The sequence below is a fragment of the Bombus huntii genome, chromosome 2, assembly GCF_024542735.1.
Source record: "Bombus huntii isolate Logan2020A chromosome 2, iyBomHunt1.1, whole genome shotgun sequence".
In the NCBI taxonomy this organism is placed as follows: Eukaryota; Metazoa; Arthropoda; class Insecta; order Hymenoptera; family Apidae; genus Bombus; species Bombus huntii.
This window is the reverse complement of record NC_066239.1, coordinates 11,049,632-11,073,610: the sequence shown is the minus strand read 5'-3', so window position 1 is coordinate 11,073,610 and position 23,979 is coordinate 11,049,632. Positions and strand designations below refer to the sequence as shown.

At 36.6% G+C, this 23,979-nt stretch overlaps 1 protein-coding gene and 1 long non-coding RNA gene across 2 annotated transcripts in view; one reads left to right on the top strand and one right to left on the bottom strand.

Moving 5' to 3' along the window:
* Window positions 1–21,798, top strand: part of LOC126875899 (ubiquitin-like protein 3) — a 110,804-nt gene extending 89,006 nt beyond the window's left edge. The window contains exons 2-4 of the mRNA XM_050638789.1: window positions 8,675–8,783; window positions 12,018–12,182; window positions 15,736–21,798. Of these exons, the coding sequence (XP_050494746.1) occupies window positions 8,675–8,783; window positions 12,018–12,182; window positions 15,736–15,800 (339 nt within the window). The 3' untranslated portion in view covers window positions 15,801–21,798. The remainder of the gene's footprint in view (window positions 1–8,674; window positions 8,784–12,017; window positions 12,183–15,735) is intronic.
* On the bottom strand, window positions 21,403–23,940 carry LOC126875935 (uncharacterized). Its single transcript, XR_007693792.1, has 2 exons — window positions 23,646–23,940; window positions 21,403–23,459 (listed from the first exon to the last, which is right to left on the bottom strand). It is a non-coding gene; the product is annotated as an uncharacterized LOC126875935 (long non-coding RNA).
* Between the last annotated feature and the right edge of the window lie 39 nt (window positions 23,941–23,979).

The following is a 23,979-nucleotide window of genomic DNA, read 5'->3' as shown; positions in this document are numbered from 1 at the left end:
CTTGCATCTAGTGTCGCGTTCGCATTGACCAAAATTGATCGCGAGCTTGCTCATTGATCATGAACTAGGCAGCACCTTAAGGCGCGTGCTCACTGGCGAACAGATCATAAATAATGAGATTGCCAATGCGCGATACTTTTTCGCATGTGCTACTCTAATATGCTACTCTAATATGGAGCACATTCGCCAAATGGACTAATCAGATAAATGGCAAATTTAAGCAAAGTAGAAATCCATTAATCCGAATTTCATTTACTGAAACGAAATTTTAGTTAATGTCCGATTAACTGAACTTTCGCTTAATCGAGTTCACTTATCTGAACACGAGCTGTTATTATACGAATCCCAATTATAATAAAGTGTTTGTTCGCCGACTAGTTTAGAGTAGCGAATTTCTACTGTAAAAAGTCGTCATCAAAAAAGTGTTCGCGGACAAGAATTTACGTCAGCTCTACGCAATAAAGTTGTAGTTTACAAACAGTATGCAAATAAATGACAAACAGAGCGAACAGAACAGATAGAAAGATGCATCCTCGATATGGCAGTAGATTTTTTTTTTTTTATTTATTTATTAAAATTACAATCAATTCTCGTTTTGAGAATTTTCAGTAATTTTTCTGCTGTGGCGCAGTGACATGGCTGCAATGACAGTAGATGTAAAATATTTTTGTAGGTTTCAAACTACGTAGAGTTCTTATGCATTTTACGAGTTCTGTTCACGAATACTGTTCACGAACATATTTGTCAGTGAGCACGCGCCTTAATGTACCGTCCATTGAATGAATGGCATCCGCTGATCATCAACTGGTTTGCAATCTACTGTCTACAAAAGTTTCCGCATTACCGACAAACGCAGTTTCACGATCCATTCGCGAACTAATAGCGTGCATCAGTATGGACGCGGCATAAAGTGCGCAGGAATTCCATTGAAAATAATATTGCAAAGCGTGTCACCTTGTAGCGAAACGTTTAACCTGAATGCTTCGTGGAAAAAAAGAAAATCGGTTACACTCGTTACAGAACGTTCGCAACAGAAAAATATTTCTACCGTGGCCCCGTTGTCTATTTCGAATCATCTCTCTCATTTCCGTCCCTTTTTTTCATCAAATCTGTATTTCACGTCGCGTACCAGGGATGCGATAGTTTGTAACACGTTTGTCGTGCCCCATCGAACGCCTCGTGCGTGTTATCGATAAAAGCGGAACCGAATATATCGGCCGAACATTATAGATTTTTTTTTCTTTTTGTACACTAGACAAGAGACTCGAAACACAAATGGTTTTGCTTCGTTTCTATTTTTGTCGACGAGAGAACGTATTTATTTGGTTTTGGAAAATTTTAAAACGATCTGAAATTGCACAGTGAACAAAACGTTACTAACTCGTTGGAGTTCGTTAGACTGTTCTCTGTATACGTGTTTCGTGCATCGCAAGTCGTATCGACGCGAAACGGATAGAGTGGGCATCGGTTGCGTTTGACACGCTGAAATGCGTGCGAATAATTTACAGAAGAGCACGTATTGTGTTACTGTGTCCAATGTGACACTGAATACGCCAGAAGTAGAGAGATTGCATGTGAAAATGAAAATCTCTCAAAACTGCGAAACGATCGAACGATATTTTTTGCAAATATAAAATAATCAATTTAAAGAGCTAAATTAAATTGTAGAAATAATTTAACAGTTACATATTCAACGATAAATATATACTCGAAATGATTAAACGCGTAATTGAAAAATTTCCCTGTTTCTAATTTTATTTTATTAGCTAGTATGAACGCAATCTATTTATAAACTCAAAAAGATCATTTTCCACGTCGAAGGGAATGCTATTTCATAGTAGATTCGTGTAATCAATTGAATACTGACCAGGAAACAGGACCGAGTTTTCGATTGTTAGGATTCCTGGTTCGAAATTCAGCTTCTGCAAACAGACCCGGGTTCCGTGTTACATGCGACAGCAAGGACGGTCATTCGGAATCGGTGCTCACGACACGATGCATAATACAAATTGGTGTTCTCGCGTCTGGTTTCTGGTCGACGAGTTCTCGCGACGATCGATGGTCCATGTTCGATTGTTCCCTCAGGACTGGTGCCACGTTGTTATTACAAACGACAGCTACGTGCGAGCTGTTGCTGTCGCTCCCCTTAATTAGTACTGGAATTGGTTTAAAATAGATTCCTCTATAATTCGTTGAAAACATTCCATAATAACGTAAATTACTATTTTTCTACTACTATTTCGTATCATTTCTTTTTCATCTCCTCCGCATTTTGTTTCTATATTAAGATACTATCAATCTGATGTCTACGACAAAGAACGGATTTACTATCGTTTTATTTTATTTGATTGACGTGACATCCGTTTTCTGAAGAACTGTTATCTTGTTTTTTTTTTTTTTTATTAACGTTTAAAGATAAAAAATGTCTTGTTACGTTTATTTCGACGATGGAACAAAAGTGTTGCGATTAAATAAAGATGTATTACAATATCAAAGGGGGATTAAGGAGTATGAATGAACATACACCAGTAAGCTAGGGTTTATCATACTTAAGAACTCTTGATTCGTACGTATTAAGATTAATTATAGGATCTAAAGAATGATTTCAAGTGATATAATTATCACTGAATGAGTTCTTAATTTTTATAAACAAGGGTTGCACCTTTTCGTCGTTCTCCTTTTGCAACGTTTCAAAGTTTCGCAGCTATAAATCGAGAAATCTGTAGTCACAATTTTTCTTTATAGCAATTTAATTCGTAAGAAATTATTTTATTCTCCGGTATGGATGTTTTGCGTGTTCTTCAATACGCTTCACGATTCCAGCCACTTGACGCAGCGTATTCACGATGAATGCGAATGAAAGATATCCATCAATTGCACGCGAATGCACAACACCGCAGAAAAAGCTCTATTCTCTCGTTCCGTGGAAAAAGAGAGAAAATGAATCGCCATTCTCCTGTATCCCGTCACGATAATTAGCCAAAGGAGAACGGCGAAGAAAGAGAAGGTACCGCGAGTGTCGGGTTCGAGTTGTACGCTTCGCTCCGGCTTTCTTTCAAAGCTCCGAAACTCGTCGCGCAAATAAAGAGAAGGGCCACGACAAGGACGAAGGCCGCAGCTACGCATTCATCTTTTAAAGCGGCACTTTTCAAAGCCTCACATTACGAGCCATCCAACTGCGTTACCAGAACGCTCATTCCCTGTTTGAACATCGCACGGAGGAAACACGCGATAAGTCAGATTTTTTTATTTTAAAATTGTACATTATACAATTACATTGTATTACAATTGCCTCTTTCGAGAAATATCTACATCAAAACTATTGATTTCAATTTTCCGGAGAAATATTAATTTCGAGAGAATTCGTTATCATTCTACTGCAGAGGTTTATGCAAACGCATACTTCTATGAATACAAGTAAGAAAATGCAACCTAGAGATACAGAGCTCTCCATTCTCTGAATATTGTAACAGATCCTTTAATATACTTTTGCATATTACATATCTACATTATGCACATCTTTGCGCGTTTAAATTTCCCATAAATGCATAATCATCCCCAGTTCAGTTATCACAGATTACATATTAAATATACCATTAGCTTTTTCATAAAAATTGTTCATAAAAATTCCTGGATTTGTCGGCTACTTTTAAAATACACCAACATCTTTGGACATGGTTATTTTCCTTTCCGAACTATTGTATATCGCATGAAAATACACATAATACGTACAACGAAGCGCCTGTTTCACCCTTTCGCGCTACGTCCGTAACAACGACCACCGGCTACCCGTGTGCTCGTCGATATTTCCCATTTTTATTATTAATCTACAGCCTCGTTCGCCCTCGCTTGCTCGCCTTTTCTTAACAGAACGTACTTACACCCGTCCATCCATATTTAACGTCGTTCTCCGCCACGTGGGATACACTTCACCCTTCCTCCGTCCTAGGTAGTCGTTTTATCTTTGAGAACTAATTGTTACTGAACATGCGGTTGAACTTCTCCACGCAGAGAGGAGCCGGGAGGCCGGAAAGTGTTGTCAAGCTGAAACAGCTTTTTTCCCCCCACGGCTTTTTAAAAGCATCGAGTCGTGGATGACGCATCAGGTAGCACAACACGCTCCTTCTCCCTTGCACTCTCTCTTTACCTCGGTACCGTCGTCTAGCGACCGTGTGCACGGTAAAAAACCGAGTATCGAATGCTACCGCATGAATAAGTCCCTTTGAAGTTTCCACCACCCACGGCTTCGTTCCGAAAAATCTCGCAGCTTCAACCCCTTTAAAACGACGCGTTCTCCGTGTCGACTACAGGTCCCCTCTGCGCGCCTTTAAGCTGAGTTCACACACAGGTGCGGCCAAGTTTATCATCCACCCCTGTGATGCTTTCGTTCCACGGAACAACAGACTGAAACAGGAAGAGAAAAACGGTGAAAGAGAGATGCGGAGGTGGTGCACGTGTTTGAAAGTGTCGCGTGGGAGACGAGCTTTTGTTCGGAATTCCAGTAACTCGTCGCGTCGCTAGAAATATTTGTCCGAGATCTGTCGCGCTAGCCACCGAGCTTCCGTTTCGTACGAATTAATTATAAAGTACGAACTAACGGCATTAGCGCGTGCCACTACCAACTTTTGCATACCATTAAATTCTATTTATGACCGCGCCGACTCTGACTGAATTCAGCACTTACCACGCGCTTGATTAATTTTCCATTGCCGCGCCGTCGGGACTGCAGAATCTCGTTGAGTATCTGTGATTTGTTATTGATCGAAGGATATTTGTAAATGTAGCTTCTTCGTGGGAGATTTGACGGTGCCTAAAATTTATATTATAATTAATAATTGAATAATATAATTGACAATTACGTATGATTCATAAGTAATCCACAACGATAGTTGTAGAATTTATTAATTGTATATGTATTTATGTACAGTTTATTGATTATTCTATATATGAGTAAAATTTGGAAAAGTGTTAATTAATTTTAATGTTTCGTTCATTGTTAATAATAACGTTAAACAGTATAGTAGTATAAAATGTTTATCAAAATTGGGAATGGCCAATTAAATATACATTAAAAATTAATAAATATGAACGTCTCCAACTAAAATTCAAATTGTCGTTACAAAAGAAAGTAGTTTTTTATCGATCGCGTATCAATATCAACGTGATATCAATACGATGTTGTGGAAAGTAACGTCCGATTTGAAGAGCAAGCTAAGTATTATAATAAATAAGCAATCTGTTTATATTTTGCTTGTCCATCATTTGTATTGTTTCCCTTCTTTTTTTTTATATTTCATACAAACAACGATTAACTTTTTATTATACTCTGCTGGAGTTCCATGGAAATCATGTTTCAAAGCACAATTTAAAATAGTGGAGTTGCATTGAATACTTATTACTGCAGTTGAGTAAGAAACATGGAAAGTGTAACAGGAACGGTAAAACGCGATACAGTACGCGCACAAAAGAACTCATTGTAGAGGAAAAGGAGTACTAAAAATAAAATACGATGGAGTATTATTGCAGAAGAACGCCATTGTAAAGGGAACGTTCAAAGAATGTTAGGTGAAATAACGTTATGTCGAAGCAATGAGTATGTATCAGTGTTCGCACAAAGATCGATGCTTTTCGATCGATCCGTAATTTTTTTTTTTTTTTTCTATTCTGATAACAAGTCGGCACGACTCAGACTTGAATATTTAAGCAGTTTAAACTGAGTCTAAGTCAGTAACATTTCTATACATAAAGAACCTACTGACTATACCATAAAGTAGAAATTTTGTAAAATATTCATCGAAATTAATCGGATGGACACGTGCCTTCTCATGTCGAAGCATTCGTGGCATTCGAAAAAGATTCTCGATAGTTCGAAGTACAAAAAGAACGTAATTCTATACATTCAACTCACCCAAGAAGATATGAAATCCATAAAAATGTAAAGAATCTGTCAATTGATCTAAATCTATATTTGAGGAAGCGAAATTTCATATTGGAAAATCGATTGTTCTATTATCCGAAAATCCCATTATCCGAACAATTTTGTTCCCCTATTAGCTCGGATAAGGGACGCTCTAGCGAATTATAATAAATCAGTTCTCAAAACTGCGAGTTCTCGTCAAAATTATCTACAAACCATTTTCCGCTACATTATTATGCATTTATTTAGCTACCGTTTGCAACATCATCACGTTTCTTTATTCAATTTATGTGGTCGACCCTGTATGATTGCTAAACGAGTCGTACAATGTCGTACCTCGATAAATTTGAAATTTTCCGCGTCAGGTTCGGCGGTACGGAGAACAGGGGCGTAGTCGTAAGGCCACTGCTGTGGAAGGCTCACGTGCCAACGAGCGATTATTCGCAACCAGGTGACAATGATTTATGTCGTAGCAACGTTAGCGGCGGATTCTTGCGACCGCAGAAACCGCGATGGGTCACGAGCTGCATCCCCTTCCCTCTCTTTCTATCTCTTTCCCCGGATGACCGCGCCGATCTGGCTTCGTCGGTAATTATTTATGTTGGCCGGTCTTCGCGCGAGATGGTAATTGAATTTGCGTCCGTAGAACGGCCGCTGACCGTAATTCGTCGACTGGTCAAAGGGAGAGAGGAAGACAGAGAAACGCAGACGATTAATACTATCTTAATTGTACTCGTCGCACGAACGAAACGTGGCTGCTGACGCGCTTAAAGAGCAATTGAAGTCTTTAGGGCAATCTTCGATCGCCTCGATGTCTGAATAATGAAGCTCTGTCGCCGATTTTTGGGAGAAACGACGTGAGATATTTTACGAAGAGTACCTAGCTATTCGTTGGAAATTTCGTGGATGGATTAGAACGGTTCGTTAACGCGTAAATTGGTCGTAAGATAAATTTTGTGCTCTGCTTCGTGCGTTATAGAACATTATAAATGTTAAAGCACGCAGATACGTTTGATAAAACAAATGGCGATTTTAAAAAAACATGAGAACATCATTAATACATTTTTTTATGTCAAATCGCTTTCCTCTTAGTTTATGATATTTTTAGATAGTATACTGCATTATAGGTCAGTAACTGTAGCGTTAAAAATGATTACTGGGCTGCGTTATTTATGTCCATCTATTCCTGTGACGACATCCCTCATCCAACGAAAACTGAGCGAAGAACCATGTCTAAGAACTAGAATTGATAGTTTGCAGCGGTGCCGAAGCATCGACCTAACCATCCTATAACTTATCTAAAATAAATTTACGTAACATCAGGCTGTCTCCGTTATATACTAAAAGTTGCAACATCGTCGACCTCGCGTAAAATAAATCTTCTCTTCTATAGTAAAAAAATCCGAACACCCATAACAACCCTTGGAGTCAACTCATACTTTTATCGCCCATAGAAAAATTTCGCTTTTCCCTGTGTTTACCGCCTAAAGGCGACGGCTACGTGACCGTAACGTAAAAGTCAGGCTCAAGGGTTTAGGACAGAGGAGCCGGGACTAATTCCCTTTCATACCGCGTGTCCCTACGCAAAGATAGATAAGAACCATATATGCGTACCGTGAACAACCATAAATACCACTCGTGGCCCTTTCCTCCTCGGCTTTCCCCCCTCGACCAAGCTTTCTTTCTTCTTTTCGTTTTTCAATGTTATCCGAGCGTGTACTCTGCCTCCTCTTCTCTTTTCTGTCTTTGTCTTTGCAATGGCAAACCAAGCAAAGAGGAGGCGGCCTCTGTTGCAAACCCCTCGAAGTAAGAGAGATACGCCACGGAACGGGGCGCGACATTTGCGATTCAAAGTGTTCGCAGCGGGGAAATGAAGATTAAGGGCGGAGGGTTTAAACGAACGAGAATTACGACACGTGTACTCGTGCAGTAGAGCACGAAGGGTGCTACGGATGATCTATAGCCGCCGCCCGACTCTTTTGTCCGGGTTCATTTTGTAAGTCAATATCGCAGCCAGAGGCAAAGAATCGACCTCGTACTTATAACGCTAACTGGACAGCGACTCGCGTTCCTCCAAGTGTTTCGCAAACGAACCGATTGACAGATTAATGAAATTGTTCGAATCGATCGTAGTTGGATTTTCGACCCCTTGTTATTGGGAATAAAATGTGTACTCTGCGCGATGTGTATTCTTGGCTGTTAAGGTTCTTATAGCGAATTTCTATAGATTATATTTATACATGTTCGATGATAATCGCATATACTCGTCACGGATATTTTTATTAGTTTTTCTAACTTGTCTTTATATGTTCATTACTATCGGATTGTTAATCTCGATTAGATCGTTGCGAGGATATCGAAGATTGCGGATGAAGAAACCTAAAAGATATTGGTTTTCTTAAGAATAATATCGTAGCTGTATGTATACTTATCAGAAATGTTCTGATTATCTTTGTAACTTATATATGTCTGTTTTTTATCGGTTTATCCATATGAAATTGAATCGTTGCATACTTAGTGAATTTTCATATTTGGCATTTTTTTAAAACCTGTCCATCCGTTTTTCCAAGTATTCTTACAGGAATCGATCACAAATCGTTATTATCGATATAATTGTTCCAATTGTCTCTCACATTGTCGTACGTTGTAAACGAATTAAACAACGTTAACGAACAATTTACTTCGGAGTAGTATCAGGAACAACGCTTGTTGGAAAAGTTCATAGGAGTATTAACAGCTATGTTTCTCTGTTTGCAGATAAATCTACGCCTCATTCTTGTCAGTGGTAAGACAAAAGAGTTCCTATTCAGTCCGAGCGACTCTGCGGGGGACATAGCGCACCATGTGTTTGAAAACTGGCCGGAAGGTACGTTTATTATTGGACTTGGCCCGAAGCGTGTAACGAATCTGTATTCGCTCGTTAATCAGCAGTATTCTACTTTTCCCGCAAAACGGTGCTTTCCATCCGAATAATAAAAAACAAAACGATATAGAAGGAGGGTATATAAAATAAGATTCACGAAAATCAGACGATATTTGTCAACGACCGTCGTATCGTGTGTTCACGAGATAGTCATCCGAGATAATCGTGGAGAACAATGAACGCAAGACAGTCCGATTAAGCGTCCTGTCGCGTTAATTTATCACTCGAAACTTCCCTCGGCATGATGTGTCATCGAAATTCCCTTATCATCGAGAAACTCGATGGAAATGTCGCGTTTGTCAAGACTCGCTCCTACAATTATCCAAACAATATCCGGACAGTATATACCCAGCGTGATATATTAGAAGAGCGTATCTTTCTATCGATAAATTAAACGTAGTTTATTGTTCATCCGCACTATACGATACTATTTTACGCCTGTATTTTCATCGTCTATCACTGTCCAGCCACGTGAAGCATGAAAGTGCCGGAATTGAAAACACTCGCAGAAATATATAGGCCGTGAAACATCGCTATTCATCGTGAGATATATCAGGAGCACCGAGTACAATTCAATTAGGCATGGAAGAACGCGAGATGGTGAAACGAAAAATTTCGAAACACAGTGAGAAATTTGTTACCGTGATTTATCGCGCAACGAGATTTTCCTAAAAATTATGCCTGGTATAAAAGAATGAATAGCGAAAGGGAATTGATTGATGAGCGAAGTTTCGAATACACGAATATTATTTCTGTTATACTTTTATTATGTTTTATGAATGCTTTGATAGATTAACGAAGATAATTCGTTAATTGAAGAGATTCGTTTTATTGAAAATTCGTCAGTTTCACGAAATCTATGCCACGTTGTAAGAGTATAGAAAGCATAAAAGTTTTATCGTTGGTATAAGAAAGCGATCGATACTTCTGCGACAATCATCGTTAAGCCTATTAATTACATTCATCATTACTCGGTTTTAATTTTAATCGTCGTTTAGTAAAATCAATTTGAATTCAAGTACTTTAGTGAAAAAGAAATTCCATAGAATGTCACTAATTGAAAGTCAAATGTTGAACATCCAATGCTACATATGAAATTTCCTTTTTATTGTTACTATCTTATCGCTTTTTCTAAAGCGTAAAAAGAAACAAAGCCACATGAGATATCTCGGCAACTAATATTACTAATTTCAATAAGCTTAAGTGAAAGAAAACCATCGAACGGTATAACTGGTAAAAAGGTGATCTAAATTCTTCCTTTCGCTTTATTTTTATTTTAGCATTTCTTTGCCCTCCTTTCTTTATGAACACATGATCCTCTTATACACATAGACGTTACTTACTCTTACATCGAAATAGAAGAGAAACAAAATTGGCTTGGCCTTTGTCTTCGTGCTTTAAATACTGTAAAAGGCGAATCAAGTGGACTTCCATTCTTCTAAGTAGCGTGTTTCAATGCAAATCTCTGGGATACTTGGCAAGTAACCCGTTTAATATTAAAATGCATTCAGCGACCGCATCTTCTGCTATCTCGAATTGTCGCGCCAGAATTACTTTGGTCCTGAATGGCAGGAAAGAAAAGTTGCATTACCGTTAATACAGTTTCATCAACTTAGGTGGCATTGCTCGGAAGTCCCCTAATTACCTGCCTTAAATTTCCGGTATGTTACATTGTGGTCTAATTATTGTACCTTTTATGGAAATCTTCTTTTCTCCTCGATATTTCATTCGATATTTCATTATTACGTGGAATTACGTGCACGTATTATGTATCTATGTATATCAGTTTGTCTTGTGTTTCGTTATAATTTATTATTCATTTCCCCTTTCGTTATACTTGCTAGAATCATCCTCTGATAGAATTAAAAGTTTTACACTAATTATGTAATAATATTCAAAAATGCTCATAACACCAAATATATATAATTGTTTAAACACTATAGAATTTAAAAGAACCATTCAAAGGGACAAAAGTAATTTCTATTTTTAATTTCTAGTTCGAGACTACTACAATTCTTTGCGCATCTTTAACGCTAGAACTACTAGCGGCTAAAGTATAAAAATTGTACTAAGGAAATCAAACTCAAAGGTACATGAAAAATCACATGATGGAAGGGAAGATTTTACCAAACATCATTCAAATACCCAATAACGCACTGTTGTAAATCTATTTCCCATGAAAAATTATCATTATTGATCATTGTTAACTACAGTTGACCCTTGAACAACGCATGGATTATAGGCACAGACACTCCTCATAGTCGAAAATCCACCTACGATATTTGATTCTCTGGAAACAGCTATATCTGTACGCATATGTATATAACAGTCTATTGAAAATTTCATTTTCCCCCACATATGTACATACACGTGTTATTGCTGTATTCTCGTAATAAAAGAAATAAAAAAAAAAAGAAAATGTTATTAAGAAAATTATAAATATACATATAAGGAAGAGAAAATACATATACATGTACAACATATAAATACTAATATATACTTATATTATTTATACATATATTATATTTATACTGTGCTGATGTGACGATCGACACACGGCTGATCTCACGCAACGTCAATAATATGAGCATAGTCTGACGCGATCGTCTTTTTTTTTAAATGCTCTTCATCAGACATCTGGTTTGTTACAAAGTCATGGTTTATTACGCGAATTATGTGAGTAAATATGTATCTCCTACAACAACTGACCGAGAAAATAATCCGCGTATAACCAATTTCTCGTTGTTTGACGGTCAACTGTACTCTGGTAGTTCTAGTGTTAAGAAACCCAAAGCTACAAGTCCATTACAATCCGCCAAATACCTTGAAGAAACACGTCGCGCCATGTCACAACCTTATCCTTCGCAATAGAGCCTCTCCAATTCCCTGTGCGTTCTATTCCGTGCTCTGTTACATCGTCGTCGAGTAAATCCAGACGACGAACGGTCGAAAGAAAATCGAGGGAAGGTTCACGTTCACGGAACGTGTGCCAGGAACCGGCTGATGGGATTATCAACGCGAAGCTTCCGCGTTTTCCGGTACAGCGGGCGCAGTTATATTTTTTTCCCGCTTCGTCGTCGTCGACTCGGCCGGTGAAAAACGTTGAAAATATTCGAGGCAAGGTCGTAGCTCCGATATCTACTGGCGTCCATTTCTTTTTTCTCTTTGTCTTTTCAGATTGGGCGGAAGAGGCAGTCGCTAAAGCGGAGATCCTGCGGTTAATCTACCAGGGACGTTTTCTGCACAGCAATGTTACGCTCGGTGCTCTTGGGCTTCCTTTCGGGAAAACCACGGTGATGCATCTGGTCCCACGAGAGAACCTTCCCGAGCCTAATTCTCAAGGTAAATCATCGAACAGCCGGTACCCTGTTTACCCTATCGGGGGGTGGGGGCTGGGGGGGAGGGAATGACAAGCAATGTTCTCCACCTAAGGGGAAGAAGAAGAGCCTTTGTGCTATCAGCCAAGATTGAGCACGGTTTAATCCACAAACGGTGAATTCTCTCGAGCGAATATATTATAGTAGCAGTCGATCGTTTCAGTCTTCAATAAGAGGTTTATTAGGGAAACTCTCGGATTTTTCTAACTATGGTTTCTCACACTTAAGGTATTTTATTATTTATTATGTTATATAGGGCGCAGAGAGATATATTTATTAGGTAGTCATAATTGTAGCAATTTTATGAAATAGTAGATTGTATACGAATCAAATGTCTTGCAAGTAATTGACCGAGACCCAGTAGTATCAGATAGATGTAAATATGTCAGTTTTATTAGAATTGCGATAGAGGACTATTTTTCGTTAGTACTACATCGTTTTTTTCCATTTCTTCTACAACATATCGTGGGGCTTATTGCTGAGGAATAGTTCTTTCTGGTATATTTATGTGTCCATTGTTTGCGATTGATCGTGATGAACGAAAGGGAACGAAAAGGCAGAAGAAAGAAGAGAAGGTGGGGAAAAAGAAAAAGAAAAAAATAGAAGCGAAAGTAAAATGGGAATAGAAAGGGGAAAAGAGGAGGAAAATGAAGAAGGAGAAGAAGAAAGTGAAGGGAACTGGTAAGAACAGACGGGAAGAGAACAGATGGGACGAGAAAGAAAGGGAAGAGGAGGAAGGCAAGCCATTACTTTCGTTTGCTGTTTCTACTCGCTCCAGGGGTCGTGTCGTACGTAATATAAGACTGGTATATTCCGCTGCCTGACCTCATTTCGTCTGTTTACAGATCTGTAACTATTAAAACATCCCAAAAATTATAGCCAATTAGATGTATTATTAAATTAATTCAATTAATTTAATAACTGATACGACGTATCATTTAATCCATTGTACATTCAGTTATCAAGTTGAAGAATGAAAAGTTTATGGCGTTATATAAACTTCAGTAAAATTTAAGTTTTATTCCCTCTCGATGTATTTTTCTCTATTTTCAAATTTGTAAGGGATTCATAGGTATCTTGTTTCTCATGATTCAAGCTGTACAATATCAGACAAGTCGAAACGGACTGATATCCGCCAGATGGAAGGGTTGAAGAACAGCCGTTAATACGCGTGCACCGTTACTTTATTTTATTGTACGCGGTTCACGTTCCTCACGGAATAAACATGCAACCCTGTTTATACACGCTCCAACTCATTGTTTTTCTTTCCCTGGGGCGTCCTCGTTAATCCTGTTACTTTTGTATATCCGGATGCATCCGAGATAAAAGCGATATTTTACGTTCTCTATAGCTACCATGTAAATTTCTACTCCTATTTTTCATCTTTGATTTTGTTAATCCACCTTCGTTTCTAGATTGTTTTTTTAGCGATTGCTCTCAACGAATATTGTGCTTAGATTTGATGTTACGCAAAGCTAAAGTGTGCAACATCGTTTACGTGAATCGTTCGAGATTTAAGATCGTAACGTATATATTGATTTTTGGTTTATATCGATGAAATCTATTACTTTAGGTAATAAAGATATGGAGTTTGATTCGACCGTAATAGAAAGGGAAAAGGTGAAATAAATGAGGTATTCATTTATATAATTGTTGGGTTTACAATTTCAAGAAAATGTGGAACAGAGTATTTCATTGTTAGATTGTAAATTATAAGATCAATGCATTTGATAATCTTTTTACTTCTTGGAACTAGATCTAGATAGATTTCCTTAACACGTGAAAAAACTTTATGCTTAAGAAAACACTCCATCTTTAGGAACAAGAAAATCCATCCAAGAAAAACACCTATCCTATCTTTATTTCAAAATCTACTGCGATGCAAAGACGTATTACTTGAAATTGCTTTTCTTAACTCTTTAAGATTTCATTCTTTCTATGGAAAGCTAGATATATCATTTTCGTTCTCTTAATTTCGTTCTGTTAAAATTATTTCCAAATACTTGTTCCCAAGGCGTAAAATAATTATATTGTGTATTCCATATCATAATATCACGAGCAACACCATCGTCTAAAGATCCCAATCTCGTTTTTCCTAATTACAGGTCTTCTGCCTAATGGCGGATACATGCACGTTCAGCCTGACAACACTCTACATCCCGAATATGATTAACAAAACGTTCGAAAAAGAGAAAAAAAAATTCAATTCCACAATACTCCAAATCCCAGTGTGTGTCCATGATCATCGTTCCTGTACATCAATCCCTTCGCGATCTTGAGAAAAGAAATTACATGGCAGAACTCACGGTACTTAATTGCTGTTTACTTGCAGGTATTAACTTTGTTATTGTCGACGACACAACAAATATGATTTACGGTGCGGTAAGCACATACTTAACCCGTGTTTCCTCCGTAGAGAAATGAGAAGAAAGAGAATCGAGTGTCTCGCTTTACGGTCCGCGGCCGGAAGTCGAGGACAACGGTCCTTTCGTGCACGCGGAAAAGGATCACGACTCTCTGCTTTTATGTTACGTTTAGCTAGAAATGACAAACGTGTGCGTCACGCTGCGTAACGCGGATGTTACACGTAAATCCGCCTGTATTCTTTTCATTTTATATTTTTCTTTACGAGTCTTGGAATAACCGTGTAATTTATCATCTTATCAGAAGGAATTTTTTATACTCTTTCTCCCTGCTTATCTGTCGTTATAATAAAAAAGTTAATATATTTTGTTTTATGAAATGTTTTTGATATGAGTAATTTGTTTCTGATACAGCGGAGTAAATATTAGACAGCGATTACACGTAATCAATTTCGCTGAATAAATGGCGCACAAGATTATTACGTAGGAGAAGAGTAATCAATTAGTTTTATAAAACGTTTCTTTCATACAGTAGAGCTAAGACGAAGTAACAATTAAATTTAACCAATCTTACTGAATGATTTAGAGGATTATATACAGGGTGATTGGTAACTGGTGGTACAAGCGGAAGGGGGGGGGGGTGATTCTACGCGAAAAAAGAAGTCGAAAATATAGAATAAAAATTTTTCGTTCGAGGCTTTGTTTTCGAGAAAATCGACTTTGAATTTTCGCTCGGTACGCGTGCGGTACGTTATAACGGATTTCACTGTAGATCGTTGTCTCGATGGAAAAATTAAAAAAAAAATTTCTATTCTATATTTTCGATTTCTTTTTTCACGTAGAATCACCCCCTTTCCGCTTGTACCACCAGTTACCATCCACCCTGTATATACGAGAAATCTTCTTTAAGTCATATCATATAGTTTGGAGTTCTCTATATAATTAGAATGTTACTGTTCTTATATATATATATATATATATAGTCTTGAAGAGAAATCTTCTTCTTCAAGTGGTATCATTTATTCCGAAACGCTCTATTTGATTAATGTACGACTGACCGAAATAACTTATCGATTTGAAAAGAATCAAGACGTAGTTTTCACATATGGATATTGGGAGAGTTGGAATAACAAAAGCGTCGCTTCTCTGTTACAGATCAGAGGCAAAAAAGTAAAGGTGGCGGGAGTAGTTGCTGCTCAGCTTCCTGTTGCATACTTTAAAGAAAACGTTGGCTGCCCTGGATATATTTTGAGGTCGTTCCGTGTGAGAGCCAGCTCCCACGTTCTTCTAGCTGAGCCATGGTTTCTAAGGTTTCGATGCTGATGTATCACTGTTAGTGGCTGAGCATTGTGAGCAGTGTAGCAAAACGAAGTTGTCGCACCCCTGTTGCTAATTCATCTAAATTACAAACGAACGAAAAAGAGAGAAAAAGGAAAGAATTTACATTGGTTTGCCCGCATGCTAGAACGATGAAAGAGAAAACATCGTTCATCGTCCCAGATGAACAAATTCTTTCGTCGTCGTTAACATAGAAAAAAAAAAAAAAAACGTAAAAAGGAAAAAAGAAGGAGACAAAAATTATAGTGAAAATGTCTTGAAAGACAAGATCCATATGTTCATAATTGGAGGAAATTTAAACGTGACCAATGCCAAACAATATGACCTACATAAAAGCTACATCCTATTTTGTTCGCTAGTAACCATGTACTCTTGACCGGTGTGTTTACACTGAAAATCTATTTATAATCCATCTCGCGACAGAAGATCGGCAAACACGTTTTTAGGGATATCGATGACCCAGTTCGACTATGGACATTGGAACGCGTGACGTTGAGAAGCCGTTCAACCCTCCATGATCGAGAAAGTCAAGAGGAAGTTACGCTACTTGTGGGGCATCGGCGATTGATTCGGCTCTCGAAGCCTATTAATTACACGTGTAAAATGGGGCAAAAAGATAATTCCATTAAAATGAATTTTTCGTTGGGAAAGAGATTAGGACACGGTAGAGCCTTTCGAAAAGAATGGAGGACGATGGTACGCGTTCTTGAACGGCGCTACACGATGCTTAGAAACTCAACCACTATCCGATTATACTGCAGTGTTAAATAGTAATTATTATTGTAGACGGTATCCGTGTGTGTATGGGTGTGTGTGTGTTGCGTACGAATGAGTGTGTTACGTTTGAAAGATCGACGGAAAGTGAGAATGACTGGAAAAGAACGAAAGAGAGTGAGAGAAAGAGAGAAAGAAATTTATGTTGTGATATGCAGGTAGTGAATATAATTATATATTATACATACTATTATTAAAATTATATATTATATATATATATATGAAATTATATATATAAATATATAATGGTATGAGACATGTTGACAAGCAGTTAAACTCTCATACACAGGATAGACTTTATTATCATGAATTTAAAGTAATATTATGACGCCACTTCGAGAGTTTAGTATTCTGGAATAAGATTACAGAGGAAAATGAACATTGGATCTCTAATGGTAGTTATGATTAAATAAACACTCAAATATATTTCCTGTTAGCTCCTTCTTCTCCATTCCTGTTCCCTCCATTGTTTCCTTCGTCCTCGTAAAACCCCTGTTCCTCCCTTTATCCTCATCCCTCAGCCCGTTTCGATTCATCACAACCCTCTCCCTCGTCACTTTATTCTGTTTCCACCCGTCCATTTCCTCTTTTTTCCTTTTTTTTTTTTTTTTACTTTTTTTTTATATCGATCGGGCCTAGAAACGTCATTCATAGACCCAAACGATCAATTCATGTTATAGGTGAGAGTATACCCAATATCGCGAGTATTGATTATAGTTAGGTCCAACCAAACCATTTTACGATAAGTTGTAGCCTACTCTGTACTCAACTATACTACTGTATAATGTACTATGACTCTTACCAATGCATAATACGTGTATATATAATGTTCTTATGTAGTGAAATTCATCGTGAGGCGAAACGATGCCGGATGTTTATTTAATTTATTATCGTATAGAACGTCGACGGACAATGCGTTTCTTTACACATTCGAGATCGTCGGTATCTGCTTGACTCATAAACCTGTGTACCATAGAAATTCAACTTGGCGCATGTGTTTCTTAATTCATTATAGGCCATCTTTTCTGAAAAATGTAATAATTCTAAGGATGAAAAATTACGAACGAAATTGTTGTTAGTTCGAAATGTCCTTTACGATTTGTTTATCGCGTCTTATGAAATTTAAAGAAAAATTTTTATCGCGTTGTTGACTGGTGACATTGAAAAATTAAAAATCGGATATATAGCAATCTCGGAAGGAGATTAGAAAAAAATGATATAAAAATATCGTTATCGCACATAGTTGCTTTCTTATTCGGCTTATTCTTTCATATTCCTCGAGTATGTAGATACATAGTTCTTAATCGATCGAAACACGCGCATTTTTCCTCGTATAAGAAAATAATACGCCTATTTAAATAATTGGTACGTTGAGTGCATGCAGATACGATTATAGGTTTATGGGGATGGCTAGCACTATGATTTAGCATTTTAATGTCTGATTTCGCGATCGACTTATCATCAATCAATGTGTCGCCGTTTTCGTTTTTGTTCAGATTTCCTTTCCGATTCCTTTTCTCGTCTTTTCTTTTCCTTTTTCGGTTTAAGTACTGTTAAGACATAGATTATCCGTATGAATGCTGTTTATAAAATTAACAAATTATTTAGCGAGTAAGTTTGAAAAATTGCGAATAAACACATCACACGTACACGTACACGCTCATGAATATGGACTATAGAGAAGTAAAACACGATGCCGATGGTACACGATCTTTTCAACTTTAATCAACGAGATCGATCACAGAACACGAATAATAATTGTACTGGTGAAATTGTCGCAAAGGCGAAACCGATTTCCATTTATTTCGACATCGCGAGGTAAAACGACACGTGTATAGAACACAGGAAACCAAAAAAAAAAGGAAAGAAAGAAAGAAAGGAAGAAGTTGCTCTGTAATAAGCTTGTTGTATAGTTCCTTTGACGTTACAATATTACTTTAAAGTCTCGCTAAAGAAGAAACGAAGCGTGTTTGTTCGAAACGCAAGATGAAAAAAAGATAACAAAGAAACAAACAGAATGGAACTCTGTCGTCGAAGTTAATAAGAATAGGACAACTTTCCTTCTGCTAGGTGAATCGTTCGAAATTTTACCTCGTCTATCGTAAGAGCTATTTTGAGCGTTGTGACACGATATGAGAATCGAGCGCGCGATATATTCTTTGTATAAAAAAAAAAAAAAAGAAAGGTGTTCCGACTAGAAAGAACATTCGACGACGAACGAAAACCCAGCTTTTACCATCTCCCCCCCTAAAAAAAAAAGAACAAAAACGTGTTTACAAGATAGTTAATCACCATCGTCGCGAAAACCACCAAAAATCACTCCGTCTCTTTCTCTCTGTGTCTAAATATCGATGTCCGTTGTTCTTGTTTTACGTTCGTCGTACTTTACGAAGATGATCTCACACCGAACGCAAGGCGAATGAAAGAGAGAAGAAAAGAGAAAGAGAGAGAGAGAGAGAGAGAAGGAAACACACGTATCGCACCCACCACGAGAGCCGTATCGAGTCGAGAAAAAAAAAAAAGAAAATGGAAATGAAATTGTGAACGCCATGGAACTTCCGAGAGATCACGAGGAGGGGAATTAATTGAAAAAACAAAAACGAAAAAAAACAAAGAAACTGTAATAGTGTATTATATATAAAACTATACGCCTGACTCTATTTGCTGTTTAAACGAGAAAGATGATAAATGAAAATAAAATGGTATTCTTAAATACAAAAAAAAAGTAATAATTATAATATTAATAATAATAATATTAATAATAATAATATTAATAATAATAATGAATAATTAATAATAATAATAAACAGTCTACGAGGAATATAACTTACACACACTTACATCATATCAAAATTTCTAGCGGTTAAGAATCAAATCATAGATTTATTTCTACACATAAACGCGTCTTTTCCGATCGAAATGCGACCGCATAATACCATTGTACAACCAACGTATAAAAAAAAGAAAAAAAGAAGGAAAGAAAACACATTTTTGATTCTTCATTAACGAGCATCACGTGCATCATAACCGAGCAAAACTATTAACCAGTTGGCACCAACGCGAATATTCATTATTTACGACGCGTAAATCGTATGAAACTCGGGGATCGTTCGCGATCCTCGATCCGTCGTTTTCTCGCGTAAAATGAGCTGATTACAGGTTTTCATCGCGTACAACGTGAAAAACGAGGCTAGAGACCGGGCTGAAAAATTGTTGTTATAGTCGTATAGAATGGGACAATGCGTGAACACAGCGAGACCGAACGTGATTTTACTCGAGATGTTCGATAATGTCTGATGCGTTGGTTTCTTTCGTTGTGTTCAAGCACGTTCAAGCGGAGAAGAAGAAGAAGAAGAAGAAGAAGAAGCGGAAGAAGAAAGCTAGTTTGACGGAGAAGAAGGGAATTTGATAAAGCGTTGCGAGACCGCCAGGAAGATTTTTCATTTGCGAATCGAAAACCGTAGTCAATTCAGTTTAACACGAATTTCGATCAGGCGTTGCATGCATTGGGATTTCTCGTCTCTCAGATAGAGCATTGTTATCGCTAGTCAGACAAATTTTATCGACCGCGGGAGCATATTGGCGGATCAACGAAACGATGATAATATATTAAACGCCGTAATATTCCAGATATTGTAAAGAACGTTATAATTTTATCGCTGTTCCGGCAAACTTAAAATAGATGGTTGTAAAATGCATCGATTAAAACGACAAAATCAAAATAACATAACGATCGTCATATACGCGGCAAACAAACGGGAGTTTTACCTGAGACGAAGTAGAAAAAAGAAAGGGGCGGAACAATGATCGTAACGAATATTAAGCTTCGTTCGTAAGCAAACATTCCAAAAAATATTAAGAAAAAAGAAATCGAGTCCCACCTTCGTGTTTAAAAAACGTGAGCCCCCTGTCCCTCCCCCCTCTTGTAACCCCCTGTTTTAATGAATCGTCCCACTTAAGCCGTGTTAAAGAAGAGAAATCGTATTAGAGATTCCGTGTTATTCGATGTTGAAAAGTAATCGTAGCACTTTACGATGTGATCGTAATCGATGGAACGGTTGTAATTAATGGCTGAAAATAATAATTTGAACGCAGGTGAAACACACGTGCGTGAATTCTTCCTCGCACGCCGTGTACACACGATCTTTATCGACGTCGAGATTCACGATTTAACGACAAAGATAAAAAAGCGAAAAAAAAGAAGAAGAAGAAGAAGAGAATAACGAAATGTACAAAGCAAACTATCTAATTTTATACGGAAATCGGGCTGTAATGATTTTACTTGAGATCCGTGAAACATTAAAAAAAGAATAATAAATTTCGTGCGCGACACTGAAATTCTACTTTAGAACCAAACGACGTATTGTTGTATAAAATTATTCTCTGACGACCTCTAAACTCTCTTCAAGTGACAAATAATCCTAATTCTTCGTTGCTTTGACGTTTCACAGTTTGAAAACAGTATTTTTCTAGGCAAATCGTTTGTATTCACGCGACACACACACACACACACACGCACACAACACACACATGATCACATACGAATGCGCGAGTTCGTGAAAATCGATTTCGAAGGAAAAAGAAAGGAATGCATCCACGCGATTTCATTAAATATATATTTTTTTTTGTTTCGTTCCATATATTCGCTGAAATTGATCATCGATTCTTTCGTTTCGTTTGTTTTTCTGAAAAAAAAAAACATCTGGTTTCTTTCTTTTCTTTTCTTTTCTTTTTTTTCCTTTTTTCTCCCTGTGTATCTAGAAACTGCGTGAAATTTCAAAAACGATTGAAAGTTAAGAAGAAATCTACTTCACACGTGAGAATGTTTAATTTGCTCTCGGAGGGAAAACAGTTTCGAGCTAAAAATGTCTTTTAATCCTTTGACAAGAAGGAGATGTATAAAAGGTTTTCAACTGGCCGTCCTACATAGAATATGGCGAATGTTAAATATATTATTTGAAAGCTATCCTACGAATTGCCATAACTTATTGATGCGTGTAAATTGTAAACAAAGGATCCAACATTAACTAACGTTAAAGGTGTAAACAAAATGTAACACGCAATAATTTTTGTAGACCTTACGTTAATAAAACCGATGTTAATGAATTCTTCCATAAATTCCTATTGATTCGAATATGTAAAATAATTTCGAAGAATGAAGTGGTAAATCTAATTAAAATAAAGAGGAAAGGGAAAGAAACACTAAACTTGTACTGACGATTAATTTACAATATCTGCGTGTTAATTTTACGATAATGTAATGGAAAAGGGGGAAAAAGAACGTTAAGAACGAACAATAGTAAAATGACACACTCATTTAATGTCTCATACATCCCTATTCTGTTTATGTACTTGCTGTACGAAGTTTCATTTTTTGCCAAGTGTCTCTATGTAATTGTATCATTTTAAACGCAGTCAAGTATCTTATCATACATGTAACATAGAATAAGGAGTATATCATGCCATAAAAGTGACAATGGTAAACGTTTCTAAACGAGAAATCATATAGTGATAACAACCATATTCATTCACCACAAGGATATCTCATATAACTGTGTACATGACATTCATTTCGTATTCTAACGCGTTGCTATTAAATTAACTAGCATTTCAAGTTCCATTCTGCTTTCTGATTTATAATGTTAATTTGAAGAAAAAAAAAATTTTTTGAAACTATTCATATAATTAATTCTACTATAGAATAGATGTTACCTATTTTACCGCTACTTTTAGGTAACTAATTACATGTAAATAGTGTGACGAACAATTAAATTGAATGACAATGGATCTTAGACTTTTTTCAACGGATTTCGTAAACAGATACATATAATTTTGTTATCTGTTGCGCAAAGGAGAACAACCAATTTCTTACAATAGGGCACAGCATAATATATTGCAGCGTGGCTGGATATTTCTATACAGTAAAGTAATTTCTACGATATAGACTTGGTGTGCACTGTGAAGAACCGTCTTGTAATTGTTGATAATTTTTAATGAGAGTGGATGATAAGGTATATCCACATACTGTGCCGTCTTGTAATGAACTTGTCGATATAATATCAAATTTTTGAAAACTTATTGTTAAGCTTGCGTTACACACCTCATTTGTAAATATTAGATCATATTTTTGTCTGTAGCATAATGAGGATTTTAACTGCAATTTATTTAGTTCATAGTATAAGATAATAAAGCTGGAAAATATAATGGGACAAAAAGAGCGTTATCATTTCTCTAGTTTCTAATTACAAGTGATGTAGTTCTATATAGAATGAGATAACATTTTTTTATTATATATTCAGATCATTTTATTATCCTCCGAAGTTTTATTACTTCCCTACTATCAAATGATAAAGTTGATACTTCAAAACGATGGAAAGTTAAGGTTAAAGGTTATGTATAATAAAATACAGTTATACATAAAATTAATCATGTTTTTTTATTATTTGCATATACTACTAACATGTATATTCTTTCCTAGTAAATAATAAGGAAAGTTATTATTAATTATATTCCATCCAACGAGACAAGTCGATAATATACAAAACGTAATTACTGCGGCTGTAGCTACTGGCTGTCGGTTAATAATACTTGAACGTTGCTTGTGTTGCTAGTCGATGGCCAATAGGAGACAGAAAATGTTCTAATTTCACAGTACAGGTGATGCACCATGCGGTCAAGTGCTGAAGCTGATCGACGCTAGCATATACAAGAACCAGAAAATTAGGGATCTGCCCTGTGTTTGGTTCCACGTTAGTATAGACAAAAACCTGTTTAATTATAAATTACTATTATATTATAATTATAAATTAATTTTACGGAAAAGTTCTTTTTACGGAAACTCTTTTATGAAAAATTTACTTTTCTATCCGAAATAAGCAAGTATGAGAATAACAAAATTGCGCAATAATTAAAGTAATTGCAACTTGTTTAAGAAAGAGAAATTATTTACTTACTATATTTTTTTTAGAGAAAAAAGAAAATATGCGGCGAATTTTGAAAAATGTACTCATATTTGGTAAAGTATGATATTTTTGACATAATAGTGACATTGAGATCATATTGTCACATATTTAGATATATTACGAAAAATGTACATGGAATGCTGATGAAGAACAAAATAAAATAATTGGCTGTACCAGATGTTGTACTTTACTTTAGGGGACATAAAATTATTGACTTTTTTTTTATATATATTATTACAGTTTTCGACACGCAGAATATAGAAATAAAAATCTTAAGCTTAGAAATCTGGCGGTTGAAAAGTTATGCGTATTAAATTTGATCCAA